This window comes from Vanessa tameamea, chromosome 3 (assembly GCF_037043105.1).
Source record: "Vanessa tameamea isolate UH-Manoa-2023 chromosome 3, ilVanTame1 primary haplotype, whole genome shotgun sequence".
NCBI lineage: Eukaryota > Metazoa > Arthropoda > Insecta > Lepidoptera > Nymphalidae > Vanessa > Vanessa tameamea.
The window spans coordinates 9,215,723-9,237,657 of record NC_087311.1 but is presented as its reverse complement, the minus strand read 5'-3'; the positions used below and the strand labels follow the sequence as shown (position 1 = coordinate 9,237,657).

General features: G+C 31.1%; 2 protein-coding genes across 2 annotated transcripts in view; both read left to right on the top strand.

Moving 5' to 3' along the window:
* The first annotated feature begins 7,100 nt into the window (after window positions 1-7,100).
* Window positions 7,101-10,807, top strand: LOC113397501 (ADP-ribosylation factor-like protein 1). The gene is made up of 5 exons (XM_026635893.2): window positions 7,101-7,317; window positions 7,398-7,614; window positions 8,580-8,691; window positions 9,178-9,394; window positions 10,552-10,807. The coding sequence occupies exons 1-4, from the start codon at window positions 7,314-7,316 to the stop codon at window positions 9,385-9,387; spliced, it is 543 nt and encodes a 180-aa protein (XP_026491678.1). The 5' UTR covers window positions 7,101-7,313; the 3' UTR covers window positions 9,388-9,394; window positions 10,552-10,807.
* An 8,673-nt stretch (window positions 10,808-19,480) lies between these two features.
* LOC113397457 (uncharacterized protein) overlaps window positions 19,481-21,935 on the top strand; it is a 55,797-nt gene continuing 53,342 nt past the window's right edge. The window contains exon 1 of the mRNA XM_026635808.2: window positions 19,481-19,708. Coding sequence (XP_026491593.2) covers window positions 19,701-19,708 — 8 coding nt within the window. The 5' untranslated portion in view covers window positions 19,481-19,700. The remainder of the gene's footprint in view (window positions 19,709-21,935) is intronic.

Sequence of the window (21,935 nt, the reverse complement as noted above, 5' to 3'; positions counted from 1 at the left end):
TTACACTTTACTTTGAGGACGTTAGGTTTTTAATTATAATTAAAGACACTTAATAATTTTATATTATAATTTATTTGTCAGCACACCTAGCTTGCTAGGTATCTAGCAAACGAATGGCTGGTTTTCAGACTTTTATTATAAGTTCAATTTCGAGTCAAAATAAAAACCGTATTATTAATCAAAATAAATATTGTAATCAAACGGAACAAATCCATCGAGATACTTAAATATTTGTAGAATATAGATTTGTAATTTTTTAAAACAATTATATATCTAGAAGTCGGTAACAGTTTTGATTAGTTGAGTAGAATAACTACCACCAATAGCAGCGTCGGATTTACAAGGGGCACTCGGGGCTACTACCCATAGCCTTCGGGAGTGAGAAAATTAAGATGAGAAAAAAAATTCCTTCGCGTTATCGAAAATGCTTATCCTATCTTTCAAAATATGAATAATAAAAAATATTTATTACCTTTTCGGTTGTGAATGTGCCATTTTATTTCTAAAAAAATTCTATCGAAACTTATACACTTTATGAAAATTTTCGATAATTGGGTGACATTTTTAAAAATTCTCAAGGAAGCGAAGGGTGAATCCAGAACTGACCAGTAAATAATAACATAATATTGGTGTGTTTCGCCTCCACTTTAGTAGCAAGTTTCTAAACGATTATACCTCCCATAAAGTGTTTCTAGCAAACGCGGCGTTTTACAACGTTATTATTATGCGCACACTACACACTCAATATGCGTATGTTGTAATTAGTCTATTTATGTAATGAATTCCAGTAAATTAGTTAACATATCGAATCATTGTATTCATGACACCGGGTTAATGAGATAAATCTGAAGATAAATATGACATGTGACCTACATATCGTGGGAACTGCGTAGTTAATTGAAAAGTTCCTTGTCTCATCTATTTAAATTGTTCTAGATTATGACTGTTGTTTTAATATATGTTGCTGCGTAAGTGTGTAATATTTCCCTGTTAAGCTCAGACCAGACCACTTATGCTGTGGTCTGGTGTGTGGGGGTATAACTTGCAGGTTAAACCAAATAAAGTAATAAGAAATACTAAATGAGTACAATTCTAGTCGAAGTTTTTGTGAGCCGCCTTCGGAAGTCACAGTCAAATTGTTTGTCAAATAATTTGCAATTGCGACGTATTGCGTTGTAAAAACATTACATAAGCATACGAAATTTAAATTTCTAAGAGAATTATTAGAATTACAATACATTAACTAGGAACACAAAACTTCAATTGAGCCGTTCGGTGTTGTGTGAATTTTCAATGTATGAATGTATATTAAATAGTAATATCGATTATTTATTTTTATTTACGTTAATTGTTTTTAGTTAAAATATTTTATGTTACCTCACGTTTTCAGGCTTCCAAGATCTACCTCTAACTTTATCGAAGAAATTGATTTGACTATTTTGATATATGAACTATCACAAGATCACAAGATCGTATTTTAAATGTGTGATAGAAATTTCTGAGGTCCTAGTGGATAACATTGCATCACATTTCGAAATTAAAAATCACAGTTATTGGTCAGAGAAAAAACTAACTCTTAAAGCATTATTTTTCTTTTGTTTTGAATCATGCAAAATTTTGTATTTTCAACAACATAACCAACTATTTAATTAATTATCTTCATATCAAATCAGCCGAGATGGCCCAGTGGTTAGAACGCGTGCATCTTAACCGATGATTTCGGGTTCAAACCCAGGCAGGCACCACTGAATTTTCATGTGCTTAATTTGTGTTTATAATTCATCTCGTGCTCGGCGTTGAAGGAAAACATCGTGAGGAAACCTGCATGTGTCTAATTTCAACGAAATTCTGCCACATGTGTATTCCACCAACCCGCATTGGAGCAGCGTGGTGGAATATGCTCCATACCTTCTCAAAAAGGGAGAGGAGGCCTTAGCCCAGCAGTGGGAAATTTACAGGCTGTTTATGTATGTATGTTATATCAAATCAAAACTTTAAAATACCTATTCTGATTTAATTAAATCGAAGCAAATTTTAAGTTGACGATATATAAAAACATTGATGTTTAAATATAGACAATACTAAATCAATTACTTTTAAAATCAGTGATCATCACTAATAAAGTTCCCTTGCCTTGATTTGGGCTTAGCCAAGGTTTAAGGGATTAGTAGATAGCCAAATACACTTGGATGAGACATTGTCTTAGTCCTCCAAATCCTATAGGTAAGGTATACATTTACTTCATAATTTCACCTACCATATGCACTGGTGCAATGGTAATCGAGATTACACGCTTGAACTTAGGAAGGAACTTAGGTTGAACTGTAACGAATGCAGATTCCCATATGTAATAAGAAATCATGGGAGGGTGACATTGAAACCAGTCTCCCCATTCTCCTGTGGAAGGTTCTGTCAAAAATAACAGTCTGTAAATGTCATGTCATGTCCCAATTCTGGGCTAAGGCCTCCTCTCCCTTCGGGGAGAAGGTTTGGAGCTTATTCCAACACGCTGATCCAAGCTATCCTTACGATGTCTTTCTTCACCACAGAGTACGAGATGAATTATAAACACATAATTGAAGCACATGTAAATTCAATGGTGGTTCCCTGAGTTTGAACCCGCAGTCATCTGTTAAGATGGTCGCGTTCAAAACAGTGGGCCAACTAGGCTCGTTATGTCAAACCGATCCTGAAACCCCTTTGAACTATATGGAAGACGTCCATTTACTCTTTATCTTTACGGTTTATCTGCCCTGCCGGACACGGTAAAGTTGAATAGCGAAATATCTCGTAATAGCTTCAGACGTGAGTACCGGCTCGCGTTAAGCTTTTTTTTAGAGTTAAGACTATTTTACCCAGAAATATGACTAATAAAAGCGAACGTGGTATTAGGAATCCGGTAATTCCCAAGGCTTCGTGATTGAGTAAACTTGTCAACTCGTAAAAAGTTTTATACATATTATATATACACATATATTATATAAAAGTGACTTCGACTATAATATCAAGTTTCAGCGACTTCAGTTTTCCTTCATTAATATATATATATATTACCTATTATAATTAAATATAGCTTAACCTCCCGCTCTAATTATATGTAATGATAACTTTATCTATATAATCGCAATATATACCTACTTTTAAAAAATACTGTTTATCACTAACATTATCAGTAGATTCCGTTATCTGGTCGTTTTGGCGCCTCAGAGTTGCATATACCCATATGCACAACGATGCAACTTGCAAGTTATAAGGTTTTTGACAAAAATATCTACATATATTTCGGCGCATGCGCTACATGTTAAATATATGTATAAATAGTTTAAAAAATAAAATCGTTTTGTGTCTCTGTCCGTATCTCCGCTTTCTTATGCTAAATCACCTAAGGGATTTTGATATGTTTTCGGATAAAAGGAGCGATAAACATGACGGTATTTTATCCAAAATATGCTTACACAGCTAACGCTAGCTAATGTTCAGACAATATATTAAAACAATGTAAGTAGTACAAAATAGAAGATCTTTAAAAAGACACTATTTTTAAGGTGCACCCAAAATAAATATATTTATCTATTAGAAAATAGTATAAAACTATTTATTATTTGCGAATCCATTTTCGCTAGTTAATTATTAATTCTTATTCAGATAAATATGTTATTTTATATTGTATAAATATGGCTTTCAACATAGATTAGAATTGTCTCGTACACTATTATAGGCATTCGAAGGAACACTCTAGAAGATATTATCGTTTTATAATTATGTGCAACGAAAAAATCAATTACGGGTGACTAGTGGTCAGATAACAATAACTTGATGTAAAAATAACATTTTCACCTTGGCAGTTTAAATTATACAGATTCATCATTCATTAGAATCTTATTTTATGTTTTCAGACCGTGATTCCGAAGTTGAGATATATATAATTAAACTCATTTATTATTATATTATGAAAATAAAAAAGATCCGTCTTCTTTATTTTCATAATATAATAGACAAACTTTCTATAACTATTTAAAAACTACCCTTTTTATATAATAAGCCTTTATTTTAGATAGTATTAAAAACGATAGAGATATTTAAACTGAGCTAAATTTATAGAATTTTAGGACAAAATCAAATTGCAAAATTCGTGAAATAGTTTTTAAATTATAATTACAGTATCTAAAACACAAACATTCACGCTAGCTTAATATTCCACACTTCCCGATAACTTAAGGTCAAATTATTTAACACATCTTATCTTGTCGAAATTAATATAATATTATAAATTTTTAGAGAATTTCTGAAATTAAAAAAAAAATCCATTCCACTTGGTAATATAGTTTACTACTTTTTGAATACTTTTTTTTGCTGCCGGCTTTGGTGCCTAGTGTTGGGCTGGTTCATTGTTGCTTCTGGATTGGAATTTCGCTTCAAAAATGCTATGCTAGTAACTTGCAATTCTAGGTCATAATTTGTATAAAACTATTTAAATTTTTATTTATGTACCTACGTATATATGAGTTCTCGATATAATTAAACAATAAACGTAAGCCTTTGTTACTTAAACGTCTTATGAAACATCTTTTGACAATTACATAAGTATATCGGAAACTTAAGAACTCAAATAAGTAACTACCTATACAATAAAAGAAAATAAAAAATGGTTATCTACTATTCAAATGAGTGTTTAGGATGAAGATAATATGGTTCACAGCCAAATTATAAAATTCGTATCTAAAATTGAAAAAAAATACATCCATGCGAGAACATACTCATTTCTGATTTAAGGAGGATTTCTGTAAAACCGCCTTCAGTAAACGCCCTGACTTTGCATGGCGTGTTCTATTAATTATATATCAAAACCGTCTAATATTGGCATTTCTCTGGAACGCATCTATGAGCGAAGTCATGTAAATAGACGACTATAATTACATTTCCCTGAGTCACTCATTATATTCGAAAACAACGCGTTGACTGCTCCGTTATAAATTCCAGAGCAAATAATAACATCTAACGAATATCAAAAATAAACTAAACTCGTAAATTAAATAATATGATTCATTGGCTAGGGTGTCTATATTGTATTGGAAGAAAGAGAATATACGTAATTATAATACATAACTACATAGATTATTAGGATGAAAATTCAGGAAATTAAGTACTATCGAAGGTTTCAAAAGTTTTCGTGTTGAGCTTGATACACTTTTGCAACCAGAAACATACTGCCGAAAACCTTGTATTAAGAAAACCATCTTATCTTATTAATCTCATCATCATTGCAGCTTTATACCAGATTTGATTTGTACATTAACAAGTATACCGAAATTGCGCTTAAGATTTTATTTTTACGTATTTATGAGTACGATATGAACTGAAAATCACAAAATAGAACTAACTGAATGATTATTTAATATATACATATATTCATAAAATAACTATTGTACACTAAATAATGTGATAATCTAATGATTTTAAAAGAGTAAGTACTGGATTATGAAACAACATGAAATATTGTTACCCGACAAATCTTTCAGCATTGTTGCTATGCGTGCCTCGAAATTGTCATAACGCAAGCGCGAAGGCGGGTCTGTGATGTCAGCTGACGTCATGTGACGTCGGCGCACGTGCGCCGCGCCGCTTGAAGCTTTGCCCATAAAGGGAGATTTATAAACTGAAAATGTATTTTTTTTTATGGAATCTCATGTGATGGAAATTGTCTACTACCCATGGACATTTGCAACATCTGGGGGCCCACAGGTGTGTTGCCCGCCCTTAAGAAATTATTTTTACATTATTAATTTCATCAATATAAGCTTCGGGCTTGTACTTTTCTCACTTGGAATTCGTACAACTTCGTCAAAAAATGTAAAAACCTATCGGTCTCGTGATCCGTGTGCTGCGTTTAAAGATGACATATACTATATAATAAGACCGATACAATAAAAACTTCCTATTCTTTGTCTATATCATATACATACTCATAATAATTCCATCGAGAAATAAGTGTTTCTTATTTCGAACGTAATGTGGAATTGTAGATAAAAAAGTTCACCCAGTTTATGGCTTTCAATGACGATATGGTGAAGAGCTGAATCCACATAGGTGAAGTTAAAGAACATTTTATAAAAACATTAATACTGCACCTCAAAAAATACATAAGTGTGCCCTTGTCACACTTACATAGTTTCTGTTTTCGTTAAACACCCTCCAAATTTAAAATAATCATAAACGTAATAAAACGAAAATCATGAGGAATGAAGAAATTTTAAATATTCTCTTCACTCTGTACACTCTTTACTAATGCGCCACCAACCCTTGGAACTAAAATATCCCTTGACTCTCTGGCGCCTGCAGTTAAACTTACTCAAACCGGAACACAGCAATAGTGAGTGAGAATTAAATCAGGCGCGAAAGAAAGAAAGAAAATACAGCTTTTGAAATATCTTAATATGGTCGTACTGTTTACATAGCTTTATCTTACAATTTGGAATTACTTTGAATATATCCAAAATATTAATTAGTAATTTGAGTATTTTTTTTAATAAAAATGATATTCAACAAAAGTACAACTGAAACAATTTCAAAAAAAAGGTTCTCATGAGTTTGTGTCACTCTACTTCTACAATAGCAATTAATGTACTTAAAGTCTGGCCAAGAGCCATTTTAGCCAATTACTGCGCACGAAATATATAGTGCACAAATGTGAAACCGATACTAAGGGAGTTTTATTACTTAACCCAAACTAGGTATTTAAAGATATCAAAAGCTAAATTTTATAGCTCACTAGTTATTGGAATAAAATAAATTTAATGTGTATATTAAAAAACAAGTTTCTCATAACAATTAATAGACAAATGTTAGTTACGTCAAATCGCATATTTAAAAAAAAATACACACAAATCACACATAATAATTATTATAAACATATTTCTTAACATATATTTTTATGTGTTTTTACACCAATGCATTGGTGTCCATTATTTATCATTTGCGGGATATGGATTCACTAAATAAATATAATAATCATCATAATATTATAAATACTTTTGTATTATAAATACTTTTTTTTTGTTCTAACATATTTTTAACCTATAAAATTTGTAGAGTAAGTGGCAACATTTTTGAGTGCTTGCTTACACGTCAAATGGTTAGTAACAATTTCCGAATAAATGTTGTTAAAGAGAGCTAACAGTGTATAAAAATAGTATATTTAAGTGCTCACTTGGAAATTAATTTACTTTCTTTGTATTGGATGTATAGCAGGCGATATATGAACATTCCTTAGATATATCAACTAATGTTTTTCTAGGCTAAGCTTATCACATAAAATGGGTAAGTAAAATTATATATTTTTACAATATTTACTCGATATATTTAAAAATCTCCTAAATTGCCATTTAAAATTATTTCAGGTGGTTTATTTAGTTATTTTAGAGGCTTGCTAGGGGCTCGGGAAATGAGGATTTTAATTCTCGGTCTCGACGGCGCCGGGAAAACTACAATATTGTATAAACTGCAAGTTGGGGAGGTAGTGACTACTATACCCACAATAGGTTTTAATGTAGAGCAAGTCACGTACAAAAATCTAAAATTCCAAGTATGGGACCTTGGAGGACAAACAAGTATCAGGTGTGTAAATGTTTTAAATGAAAATACAATTTCAAAGTAACGTGCATAATGTTTAAGACAACTATAATAACATTGATTGTTGCTGAATATGTGGTAATGATAAACATTGCTTTTTAAAGTGATAAAAAAATTCTTCATTTATTTTTATCTATTACAAATATGTTATAATATACCTAATAATGTCTTAGAGATTGTATACTGTGAATTTTGAACCTATATAAATAACTTTACAGATGTCAATCTGTTATTTTGTTCAATTCCAACAAAATAATACTTTCAAATGCTTATAAACTTAACCAACTTAAGGCTATAGAATGATGGATGAAAAATTGGTTATAATCGTCTACAGCCTCCATCTGTCTTTTGACTCAGTTATAATTACAAAGAATGAACTCTGGAACAATAGTTTTTGTAAATTTATGTAAATATAAATAGATAATATCTATATATTAAAATGTGATGAGAAAACTTTGTATCCCTCTTGTAATATGCTTAACATTGTGCAATAGCAGAATAGTATTCAATTTAGCATCAGTGAAGTTGATTTGGTCATCTAATTGCAAATATATTATTAACAAAATTGTAATACATTGTTATGGTGACCACAATTTTAGATATACTATATTATACTTCGATACTTATATAATATATTGTTCATAATAAGAATAGGTATTATTCTCAATATATTGTAATAAATAGGTAACTCAGATGATATTCAAGGACCAAATGAATTGTATCAGTTACCTTTCTGTCTGTCACTGTGTCAGTCACTGTATAGTTAATTTATGTTGTGGTGAATGTCATGTTTGAAAAGAAAAGTCTAAAATAATTGTAAGGTTATATTTTCATCTATGTTGATGAATTTAAAAACTAATTTCGGAAAATTGTTTTCTTTGTGTAGTCAATTATAATATATATGTAACAAAGGGTCATATAAACAATAAGATGCCAATATTTTTTCGCAGACCATACTGGCGGTGTTACTATGGAAACACAGATGCAATCATATATGTAGTGGACTCGGCTGATAGAGATCGAATAGGAATTTCTAAAGATGAACTAGTACACATGTTACGAGTAAGTATAATGTGAAAAAATAAAATGATAATGTCATCCAAGTATATAAGTATCTAATATTTTATTCCACAAATATTGCTTTTTCGTGAAAATCATGGCATGCTTTGTGTCCACTTACAAAAGACATGCCACAGTAGTTAAAATCAGCCAGGCAACATCGTGTGTTTAGAAAATTGCTATTATTAAAGGTCTACTTCAATTGCCAAACAGTACTATTTAGTATTGTTGTATTCAGGTGTGAGTTGGGTGAGCCAATGTAACTTACACCACAAGTGGTATATTATCCCTTACAACTTCAGTAAGGGTTATTTAAGATTCTACGGCGCCAATATATTTGTACAGTGGTGACCACTTACCATTATGTAGTATTGCAATGCTATTGATTGAGGTAAAATTGGCGACGTGATTTTGACGCTTGACACTCGGTGACGATAAAAACTGCAGTCTTGTCAAAGTTTCTACAAATAATTGTGTTTATCTTTTCAGGAAGAAGAGCTTGCGAACGCAATTCTAGTGGTGCTAGCAAACAAGCAGGATATGACAGGCTGTTTGACGGTGGCCGAGGTGCACCAGGCGCTGGGTTTGGACGCTTTACGTGACCGCACATTCCAGATATTCAAAACATCTGCAGTGCGGGGAGAAGGGCTCGACCAGGCGATGGATTGGTTATCCAATGCATTACAAGCTAGGAAATAAATATGAGGTATTTATTCTATCAAAAGATTCCTTAAGGGTAGATTTAAAGATATATGATTCATTAGTAAATCTGTTGTAAACGGAATTGAGTAAAATAGTTTCTAAATTGTTTCTAATTAGTCACCTGACTTAGTATCACTAGAAATACAACTAATCTTGACAATTGCAATGTTAACTAGCGATATAAAGTTGTGATTCTAATTCTGTCTCATATTGGATTAAATTTATTGAGCCACTAATTATGTTTAATTTATAATTTACAAATTTTTCGTCTTTGATAAGCTACGCTCTAAAAGATACACTGTATGCTTGATGTATGTCAGGTCTATATTTGCCGGTCCCAATGATATTTGACTAATTATGTGCTAAACTTAGTTATTGATAATTTTGTTAAATTGTAAGGTACATTCTTGGCTGTAGAATATGTTATACAAACCCATATGTGTAAGTACCATCAGTGTGTGGTGTACACAGATGGGTTTTGGCATGTACAAAATTGTTCTCAATGAGGCTAAATATTTGTATTTTTTACAATGCTTTTATTTAAGCTCTTATCTAATCAATAATTTTATTAATTCCCATAAACATAACATTTTTTTAACAACATTTATATTCTAATTACAATGTGCAGGCATATCACAAAATTTCATAAATATCCTTTATTGGATAAAAAAGTATACAGTAAATAGTAACAAACATTAAATTTATAGTATAGTAAATAGTAACAAACTTGTAACCCATAATATTATTCTTCATAGCGGAGCTCTAAATGAATAAATAGCTTGGGTTTAAAGAGACCCAGTGTTTGGTTAAATTTCACATGTTGTCACCATTGGGTCATTGCCTAACATTAACAATGAGTCCATCTTAGTACCCATTCATCACATATTCTACAGTTGTCTATTGTGTTCTGGTTTGAATGGTGTACAAACCAGTTTAATTATAGACACTAGGAACACAAATTATGACTTTGTCTCCAACCTTGGCAACTAAAATCCCAACGTTGGCAGTCCATTGACAATGTAAGCTTAATATAATATTTCTTGCAGAGCAGATATCTATAGGCGGGGGTGACCATTTACCATCAAGTGGTGACTTTGGGCGTCCACCTATAAACTTTATAAAAAAAAATACAAAATTAAAAAACTGTTTTTATTTTTTCAGGACATGCATTTCAAATAAAATACTTTGATAAATGAGTTTGGCGCGAGTGTGGGAGCTGTCTTAGTCGTCTTAAGCCAATAGAGTAGCTAGCGTCGTCATTGATGGACTGTCAACTTTATTTTAATCCATATAAATGTCAAATCGCATATTAAAATATCATATTAGGAAATACCAAGTTTTTATTTAAAAAAAAGTGTGATATTATCTAGTTTTTTCGCTTACTGTACATTGTAATAAAGTTATTTTAACGGATAAATGACTTTTATTTTATAATTTATTCTTATTTATGTAATTCGCTTGCATGTATCCGTTAAAATTATTTTATTTCTTAATGTTTTTGTATATGGTGTCATCAATTAATTAAACTTGTCAATATATATTTGAATACTTTGGACTGGTCTCATAAGAGATGGCAGAGGATAAGAGAGTAGCACAGCACAATACAATGTGCATTTGTATTATTTATAATTAATAATAATTAAATTATTTAACACACTGAGAGCTCATATATTGACTCATTTTATTGAAACAACTAAATTAAATAATGTTAGCAAAAAAAGTTTGTTAGAAATATGATAACTTTGAATGAATCATTCACATTAAATTTAATAAGTGAGTAAAATTAAATACAACGTATATAATAAATATATTTAATAACATGTGTTTATTTTTGAAGATTATCATTTACGGTTAATATATTCAAGTAACAAATATTTTCGCTTACGGAGAGTAAAATTGACTACAAGGCGTTATTGCGAAGTTACCATTGGCTTGCTACTTACTTATAAGAAAGCTATGAATCAATCAAAACACTACAAATACTGTAATATAGTCTTGCACCCTATTGGTCGACGAGCGAGACAAGATATAATCGTATTCGGCATGTAAGACAATCCTTAAAAAATATTGGACTAATGAGGATCACAAGAGAGCTAATTCCGTGGAATGAAATTGAGATTCTAAACATGTAAACATCCATTAGATAATTCTTCTATCTGTAAGCAAAACGAATCGTTTTTTGAATTTATATACACCTGTTTTTTTGTTTTTAATGTATACTTTATTCTAGCACAAAATATAATTTAAAAAAGGAACGATTAACGCTACCGTGTTTTTACGTTGATATTGAGTGTCTTCACGGATTAGTTGTAGGATAGATTTCACTTCTCGGATGTAATAATTTCAATTCAAAAATAGAATGAAGTACTCTTATTTTCCTAGATTAAATTTTTTTAAGGAAGTATTTTAATATAGGAAAAAAAACACTGCAGATCAAGCATCTAAGGAACTGTGCGAAGCGTCCGCGATGCTATTTTATTTGTTAAGTAATTAAATTCGTTCTATTTATACACATTAGAATTAATATACTTGCTATGTCGCAACGAAATTAAGTTATCACTTATCTTATTACAAAAATAAGTAGGTACATAAAGACATAAATCTTTTATATGTCCTATATGTTAATAAAGTAATATAAAAATCCCATAATTTAAGTACTCTATTAATACAGCGATCAAGTAATTCGAAGAAGATATTTTGAGACATTGGTTCTTTTTAGACTTGGTGAAATATATCCGTTAAAGCGGCTCTTCGTATAAATATAACATGGATATCATTACTTTTTTGGGTGGTATTCGTATATTGAGAGGCAGATGGCGTAAGTATTAAGCGTGGCAAAATGTATGAAAACATGCCCGAGGCATAATACAGTTGCAGCGCCGTTTATGAATAAAATTGCTTATTATGCAGGAAATCGTAATAAGCTGGTTTTACTGTAATAGCGTGTGCTCAAACATATCAAGATTAGTTTGACCATTAAATATGCATTATGACAATTTAAACTCATAAAAAAGTGAAGTGTACAATTTTTTTTATTAATCCTATTAGCAACTCTGATTATTTATCCGGTAATTCTGACAGGACGTTGGTGTTTATTTGATTGATGACTACCAACATAGTAAAAACTAATATAAGCATATGATTAATTACGGCGACGCTTCTTGATATATAATTAATAACAAATTGTCTATTGAAGTATGTGAGTGGGTGGCGAAGGATGGTTTATATAAGTTATTCCGAATATACTTAATATATATTTTGTATCTGTGACATTCAGAAAAATATCGGTAATTAATAATCTATCGATATAAGAATTGTTTTAAATACATTATCCAATAAAATTTTGTAGTTTTATTTTAATATATTTACAACATTAAAATAAAAATTTCCTTAGATTTTTATTAAATGTTTTTTTTTCATTTAACATCATAACTATGTACAAATTCAGGTTCGTATAATAATTTCATTAACAGGACAAATGAATAACAACGACTAACTGTGAGAAATAAGGCCTTTTATTTTCAATAAGAATATGTCTGAAAAATGCGTAAAAAACGCCTTAGAGTTTTTAGAGTGCTGCACTAGACAAGAACTAAAACAAACAAGCTAATTTTTAGTATCTTAGTGTGCGTGACATGTACGCTTAACACTCTCCAAACATCATACTACTGTAATAGTGAGTTTGTACTTAGTGACAACTGTTGGCCACTATTTTTTTTCTTTGACGCTCGCTTTGACAGTACCTATACTAATGAAAAAAAAGGTTTGATTCAAAACTATAAAGAATAAAGGATAAGAACCATACATTTCAAAACGACAATTTTAATAAAATTATAGTTGAGTAATAGTAAGTACCTATTTATCATAAAAATAACCATTACAGAATAAGTAAAAGTACTATAAAAATTATTGACTGTTTCCTGCTTCTTGAAAAGTCTGTTGTATTAGAAATTGTTATTTGCAATATAAAATTCTCGTGAACAAAATAACATTCAGCAATTCGTAAAATAAAGAAACTATACACATAATAAGTTTTTAAGTAAATGCAACGTATTAAAGTATTAGACGTAAAAGCAATTCCAATGTTAATAAACTCGAATACAACCCACACAGTAATTACAATAAGAATCATATCGTATTCAACAAAATGATCATGATTATCTTATATACATTTGTACATACTCAACGAGGAAATAATATTACCACTTGACTTGCGATTTGTTACTAACATACAATTGTGTGTATATATATTTTTTTAAATAATAATATTGAACATTCTCTAAATTTCTCCAAGGTTTTAGACGAGTAAAATCTATTGAAGCTATAACGGATCTGACGAATTTAATCTCAAATGAACCGCTCGAGGGGGGGAAACTATTTTTTGGACATAAAAACGTTTTATTGAGTCTTGAGTCTACATTATATTTCGGTAGTGTTATGGAACCAACTTTGTTTCTGATAAACGACAAACGAAGTATGCAACTTTAAAAATGGCGCTTTTACATTTACATTAGTTGATGACACAGCTATTTTGTTCGTGACGTTTCGAAAATTAGTTATACATATAAGATTGTGGAGTCTTGGATTGCAGATAGTATCTCCTTTTGATATCCATTAAAACTAGGTGTCTCTTATTGGCAATAATAAAAGGAACGGGCTCCTTCATAACTGTAATGGCGCTGTGCTAATGAAGTTTCTGATTAAATATCTTAGTATAACGATAGATCCACGGCTTTTTTAACATCCACTAAATTTTTTCACTATTTTTGTAACATGTCCGATACAAAAATTGTTTTTAATTTTCGTATTTAATTCATTTAAATATATTAATAAATCAAATTGATCTTACACTAGCTAATTTTTTACAAGGTTTCTTAAACTGGAAGACTAGTACCCAGTGGCATAGCTATCGTAGGGCCAGGTGGTGCAGTACACTTGGGCCCCGGAGCTCAGGGGGTCCCCTAACCTAAGCTTTGATAAGAGCGGGTCAGCCAACTCACCTGCTCCTGAAGCTAGAAAACCTCGACCCTGATCACAGGATTTTTTTTTCTATCTATAATTCAGAAGGGCAATATAAGTTAATGTCTATCCCTTAGGGATAACCCACAATAACTATTTTTTATCCGTTACTTTTTACGAGAAATAATGACAGCATTAATACATAATATACGTAATAAGTACATTGTGCATATAATAAAAATTAATATGGCCCTTTACAGCATGTAATTTAAATGAATATTTTCGAAGATGAATATTACAGATTTAAAACGCAACGACATAGCGGTTGGTATTGTTTATCGACTGAAAAACTGAACGTTGCAAGACATTCTGTAGTATATTTAGTGGCAGCACTGCACCCGTGCGAAGCCGGGGCGGGTCGCTAGTATGCTTATAATATATAAAGATAGTATCAAATTATATATTCGAATATTTCATTGTACCTATATTGAGACATTTGGTATGTAATGTGATTTAGGTAGCGCTATTTGAGAGTAGTAGCTAATTACATGCAAGAATATAGCAAAGTAATAAAAATTATTATGTCTGACTTACTCTTAACTTTTACTTCAAATTAAAATACCTACTTCATTTAAAAAGATGCATGTAAATTTCTTAAAAATAATCGCTGCAAGCAAAACTTACTATCGTTTCAAAGTCTGGATGTTGGTCTAGGTTATGTTTTTGAGTTCACGTCAAGTAAATAATAAGAAATAACTAGGCGATTTTTTTTCCCTTGATGCTTAATAAAAATGTTTGAGAATCCATCAACATTCAAGACCCGACAATAACTTGACATTTACTTGCGAAAGATCTTGAAATTACTTATTTACATTAATTATCTTTCATGACTTTTAATCTAAAAAGTATTTAGAGATAAAGTTACCGGTTATTTTGATAAAAGTGCGGTTTTAATTTAATATTTTAATTAATAATTCAGACAATTTCTTATCTAGCAACGCAGCTAAGAATGTTCTGTATTATAATAATAGATATAGGTACGTATTTTGGGCAAATAATTCCATGGTAATTATTCATCCGTCATGTCTCTTGAACATCGTTAAAAACATAACTTTTAGGTGAAATAAAACTGCGAACTTACCCTTTCAAATTCTTGTTAAGAATATGCCCAATTAATTAATAAATGTCATAATTTATAATAGGATTATCTTCGTATTTATCAATATAAATAATAGTGAAGTTACATGAGATAAAATTCGACACGACGAAACCCTAAAATATTATTATGGTTATATAAAAAATAAATCGAAGGTAATCGACATGTTTACATCATATATTATTATTAGATTTAATTGGAACTTCGATCTGTTCCTTGTTATATCTACTTGGAATCTACTAAACAGCGACAGAATGTGTTATTACGGTACTCAGGCAAAGCTTATAAAAGATTTCTACAGATAATTCAACTCAATTTATATTCACAGCGAAGAATTATTCAAAAAGTTCGCTATACCTGTTTCATAAATATATTCAATTGTAAATGAGATGACTAGATTTATGGATGCCATTAGGTGGTAACAGATAGACGCAGAAGCGAAATGCAAATGATAAAAGTTAAAATAGTTTAAGGTTAACATTGCATTAAATATACATCGCTATACGATGCAGTCGAAATAATAAATTTCATGATACTATTTAAGATGTGAGACTTTTGGTTTTTGCTTAAGTTATATATATATCTAATTATGGATTATCTATTTAGTTCATTGCTATTTTTCGTTGTAGGTACCAAATAACGATAATGAATTTTATTAGATTCTATATTTGGTAGATAGATAGTACCGGCTATCTCAGCCGGTCAGATCAGCATGATCGAGCGAAGGTGACGCTGCCCAACAAAAATTTTCTATGTATAATCTTGTAACCTAACCTAACCTCTCCTTTCACTATAACTTGTCACAAAATGATTCTACGATTGCCTGGTTTGGAAGTATCGCTCCCATAATTACTGGCAGATCGTCCTTCTGTATCCTGCGGATAAGCTAAGCTAAGCATGGCATTAAGTCGAACCTTGTTACCTATGCGATATTGCACAGGTATGAATCGAAAAGACATGTCTTAAGAATCATACATAAATCAAAAAACACATCTGCCGATTAATTACTTATTAAAGCCAAAATTAGATGATGATGCTTAACCAAACTATTTCGACAATGGCGCCGGTAGCTTTCGTGTTTTCGCACGGTCATTTTACTATAACAAAACAGAATAACGCAATATTTTTTTATTTGGTCAATCTGGGATTCGATTGCTTTTCAAGTTATTAGATATTTTAGCGGTCATTAAAAAAACAAAGTACTACTTTTATGCAATTGTTCTTTATTAACTGCGCTACCCTTTGCTGCAAAACCACTGGACAACAATCTAAAAATACCACGTTCAGACTCTAACTGGACTCTGTCCCTGACTGCTGACAGCACCGTTTTATACGCCATAAATGAAATCCATCGGGACTTCATACTTCATGCATACAGCAAGTCTAATATAGACTAAACTTAGTTGGAACCTATTTAAATAAAAAGAGCACGTAGATATAACTCAGTACACGTGATAGATTTTTATATGATTTGATTCCACATTAATGCGACTTTGACGCTTGTAACTCAAATTATTTTTACAAGTATTTTTTTATTACAATTTCTGAAGCTTTACATTTACCATTCATCATATTCCATAATATATAAGATTCAGGAACTATTTTATTGACTTGAATTTTATTACCCCATATAATAGAAAGAATTTATTAATAAGTATACATTCGTTTACCACAATGAACAAGTCTATACAGATGTATGCGGGCGAAGTACATTTCGAAAATCGTTATAATTTCTACTATATTGTTGGAATTTTAGTGAAAAAAATTCAGTGCGCTATTTTTAAGAATTAACTTGCCCGTTGGTCCAATTCAATTATTAGTTTAATCCCAGTACGATTAAAAAGTTTGAAATTTAATAGTGTTTATACTCCTGTGCACCGGAAAGAACGATCAGCCATTAGTTTTAAGGATTATTTACTTCCGGTTGTGTCAGATTTGTCGTCATTGTGAATTAGGAGAGCGAGGGAATAGAGAAATAGAGAAACTTGCGTTTATGTAAATTCATAAATGTGTACTTGTGCATTATAATGTAATTTTTGAAGTTGTCTAGTCTCCCGTAGAATAGAAGCCATGACTGAAATCGGTCAGGAGAACATTGCATTACGAAACGAAGGTCTCTAAAGTTCAAATAAATGTCTTATAGTTCAAGTTGCTCGTTGACAGTCAGTCAGTAAGAACATTCCCTTTTATATGGAAAGATAACAATTTTGATACAAATGTTTGACGTATACTGCTAACTTTATGTTGTAGGTAAATAAACTATTGATACTATTTATTATTACTAATAATTTAATTTAACTAATAAGTAAATTTAATACTAAAATTTAATTTTACTTGGTGGTCGGCCTTTGTGCAAGTCCGTCTGGGTTGGTACCAGCCACTCATCAGCGCCATTCTCAATGGTCGATGGTGACCACTTACCACCACCTATCAGGTGGCCCATTTGATCGTGCGCATACCGATATCATAAAAAAAAAATTCTAAAGCAACCCTACAAAGATTAATCAACAAAGGTAAACAAAGATTTTTAAAAAGTAACATCGATTTTCGATTTGACGTTAAAACGATTTGATAACATTTTTTTTGCAAATTACTATGGAAATAACCAAACCAAAACGAAAGACCAAAGGTTTTATTTTATTGACTTTTTCTTCTCGGCTTCTTCAATAGCTGAATTGGAAATAATAGGTCCATGTGAGAGAGCTCGAATTGTTTATTGTACCTATTAGATACCTATATCAAAGCTGTGAGTATATTTCAAATAACCCAATTGAACATCAAAAATCAATCAGGTGCGAGAGTCGTAAGTTTATGCCTAAGTACATATCACCGTACATAGTACAACCTACCTAAGAATTTCACAATTCTCATAATATCCAATGTCGTTTTAAGCGCAGTGTTTTATTATCCAAATAAAAGGTGTCAAACTAATTTTATTGGTCATATAACAATAAAATTAAAATGCGTAAAATTAGTCAAATTTCATGACCTACCAAATTTCGGTGTTGGTCTATTTTTATTCTATGCTTCGACAGAACCCACGTGTTCAAGAAGTAGCATTTAACGAATCTCGGTAAATATTATTGTTGTAGTTCACCGATGATTGCGGGGCCCGGTAGCTCAGGTGCATTCCTTCGACACTACGCCGCTAAAATATACCTTAATGCAAACAGAAAAGGTCTATAATGAGCCAAGTTTGGGCAAATATGTAAAGAACCCTGCATGTCGCAGAGGACAGTCATTTCGGAAATGTTTTAAATGTGGTTTGGTGCCATTCGATTATACGTTCTGGGTTAGGGATTTAGGGAGTGTTTTTGTATGTCAGGTTGTAAGTTTGGGCGCGGGTGGCGGGTGGGGGGAGTGTATGCGGTCCGACTGGTTGCGAGCGACGACCGGAGGCTGCGCGCGCGCCGCCGTTCGTACATTCGCATGCTTAATTTTATAATCCCACGTGGCTAATGTTTTAGCTACCGTCAGTGATTGAGTTATATTCGGGAAAATTAATATCTACTTTTAATACATTTTAATGTAAGAAACTAAAGTCATACTATAATGCGGCACCGTAATGTTGTTTCAAATATTTGGGTTAAAAGTAAGAAAATAAATTTATTAATATAAGTAAATACTATGCAAACTTCAAATATATTAAATGACCTTAGTTTGTTTCATTTCTTAGATTCTCACATAAGATATAGACAAGTACGTTAATGCAAATTCTCGATTAAACGCGTAAAATGAAATATTCATTAAATATATTCAGAAACTTTCGTCCACATACTTAATGATATACACATATGATCATAAATACCAACTAGTATTTTAAACATATTATACATTTTATGAAACGAACTAACTCACGTAGAGTCTGCTAAGATCATAAACAAGTTTGAAGTAATCAAATAAGGATAAAAACCGAGCTAAAGATAGCGACAGTTTCACTCGATAGTACCGTAAACTGATTTACGCCATACCAGTTCCAATCCGAGACCCAGTGTTGAGCCGAACTCGAAGGGCCCCGTGTCGTGCGCGATTGTACAGGGAACGTCGAATTCTACAAGGAATTTATATCAGAGTACGTAGCGAGCGCGGGTAGTGAGGAGCACGCGGCGGAAGCTCTCTCCCGAATTTTTCGAGAGTAAAAGTACATTGAACAAGTGCAGTGTCAGTTGTCAGTGTTAAGTGCGCTCTGGAATGGATGGCTAGGTAAAATTACATTTCACTTAGCTGTTTTGGTAGCTTTCGTAAGTTTGGTAGTTCGTTCATTTGATGTTTTCGTTCAGGAATGCGTCTCCGAGGTTTAATTTGTAATCTTAATTTGATTTAAATGTATTTTAAGAAATGTACTAGTTTGATATGATTTTTTTATGAAATTGGTAATGTAACAATCAGATAAAATTTAGTGTTAAGAAAATACCTACTGTTCAATTAGAATTTCAGATAAATGCCTTTCACGGTGAACCTGACCTGAAGATGACCTCATGGTTATATTAACTTGGATTTAGACTTAATTTGGTAATTACGGTTATTATTTTTAAATTTTAATGCGATTTACAAAATTCTATTCACCTTGTCGAAAATCACACGTCTTTAATGTTTAATTCATTTTCGATGTGACTTCGATTTCTCGGAAACTTCTGTTATTATTATATTATTATTATTAAATTCGACTTTATTAATTTAAGCAAAAACAAGATCATTATGCGAAAAATCGATGTTTGTAATAGATTAGCATAACTTTTGACGAAACAGAATTTATCATTAGTACCTAATTATAAAATATTGCTTATGTTTAAATTTTTCGAAATGAAACATTTATATCGGATAAAAGTATATATCTTAGTAAATCTTTAAAAATGATTGATATCTCTTTAGTTTTCTATTTTCTAGTATAAGCATAAAAAATGAACCTTAATAAGAGATTGCTTTATAAAGTTTAAGTTAGTTATAGTTTTACGTCTTAGTCCGATATCTAAACCATTAAACGCACTGGTTAAGCGGGCCAACGGAAGACCAACATTGGAATGATAATAGTTTATTAACTGATCGCAGACAATGCTGAGATATTTATCTACAATATTTCAGTCATATTGGCTTCCTTTATTCCATTTAATTTAATGTCTATTGTAAACTTAACTTTTGTAAGTTTTCTTTGGAATGTAAAAAAAAATACTAATAACATGGAATTTTTAAATATACATATGACGAGCTATTTTTTGCGGCAGCAAACACAGCCTTCCCGAGGAATCGAAAACCTTTGAGTCTATACTAAAATCTCGGAAATACCATTACAATTTTTTTTAATTAGATTTTTTATAATATAAAAAGAAGAATTAGTATTGGCCTTTAAATACAGGATAATCCTTAAATGTTATATATTTAATTGTATTATTGTTTATTGTTATACGACAGATAATTTAGGAATATCTATTTGAATATTTGTCGGTTGTTCCTGGTAGAATCTACATCGCGAACAGATTACAGTATCTAGATTTATTTTTTTCTGTAAAATAGCGATTTCATTGTTACAGAAGCCTATTTGAATAATTTATACTTTGATGTGATCATAACGCTGTCATAGTTTATCTCGAATAAAGTGACGTGGGTATGCTGATACGTCCCTTCATTACCTCTAAGGAACCATTGCATTTGAAATATAATATGTCATTTCGAAATAAGATAGCCAATGTTAAATTGTATTTATATATATCCAATACACATTATATTATTCATTATGAAGCTAAGATGGTACAAAAAATATACAAATATATAAAGAGCAGAGCATTTTTAAAGTTTTAGTCAAATTAGCATCAAAATACACCATATACTTTACGAAGTAAAGAACCAAACGGGCAGACGCAAAAATAACTAAACTAAGATGAGATAATAAATTCTGTCATTCCGAATTAAATTCTATGTAAAACCAGTATAAAAGAAATGCCAGTGTCAATAGTTCCATGCAAAAGTATTGGAAATAGTGCATTGGCAAACCATGACTAGATTTAATTATGCAATAAATACCAGACTAGATAATAAAGCAACAGCATAGTTATTCTAGATATGCCTTTCATAGTCCTATAATTAAACATTTATGTCCCGTAATTCGGTTTGACAATTAACTAAGCTTTAAAGCGTTTAAACCATTTAAATAAATATTATAAAGAAAAAAAATACTTAATTGTATAATGTTTTGATCGATCTATTTATTTTAAATGTAATTAAATATTCAATTACGTTGATATTGAACGCTGTAATTATATTGCGCTATAAAAAGCAATTTGTATTCATATTGCTTTAAAGTACTTAGAGCGCCGCCGCCGTTGCCAAATATAAAGTCGCTGGCTATATTTTTCAGCAGAATGTACATCGAACTTTTTTATTATGAAATAGGTAAGTGGTCACCACCGCCTATTGATATTGGCGCCATAAGATT

Bases quoted from the DNA above. Each gene is read 5' to 3' on its own strand.
- LOC113397501 (XM_026635893.2), top strand. The intron at 7,615-8,579 runs GTGTGTAAATGT...ATTTTTTCGCAG, and splicing joins GGAGGACAAACAAGTATCAG to ACCATACTGGCGGTGTTACT. The intron at 8,692-9,177 runs GTAAGTATAATG...TTATCTTTTCAG, and splicing joins AACTAGTACACATGTTACGA to GAAGAAGAGCTTGCGAACGC.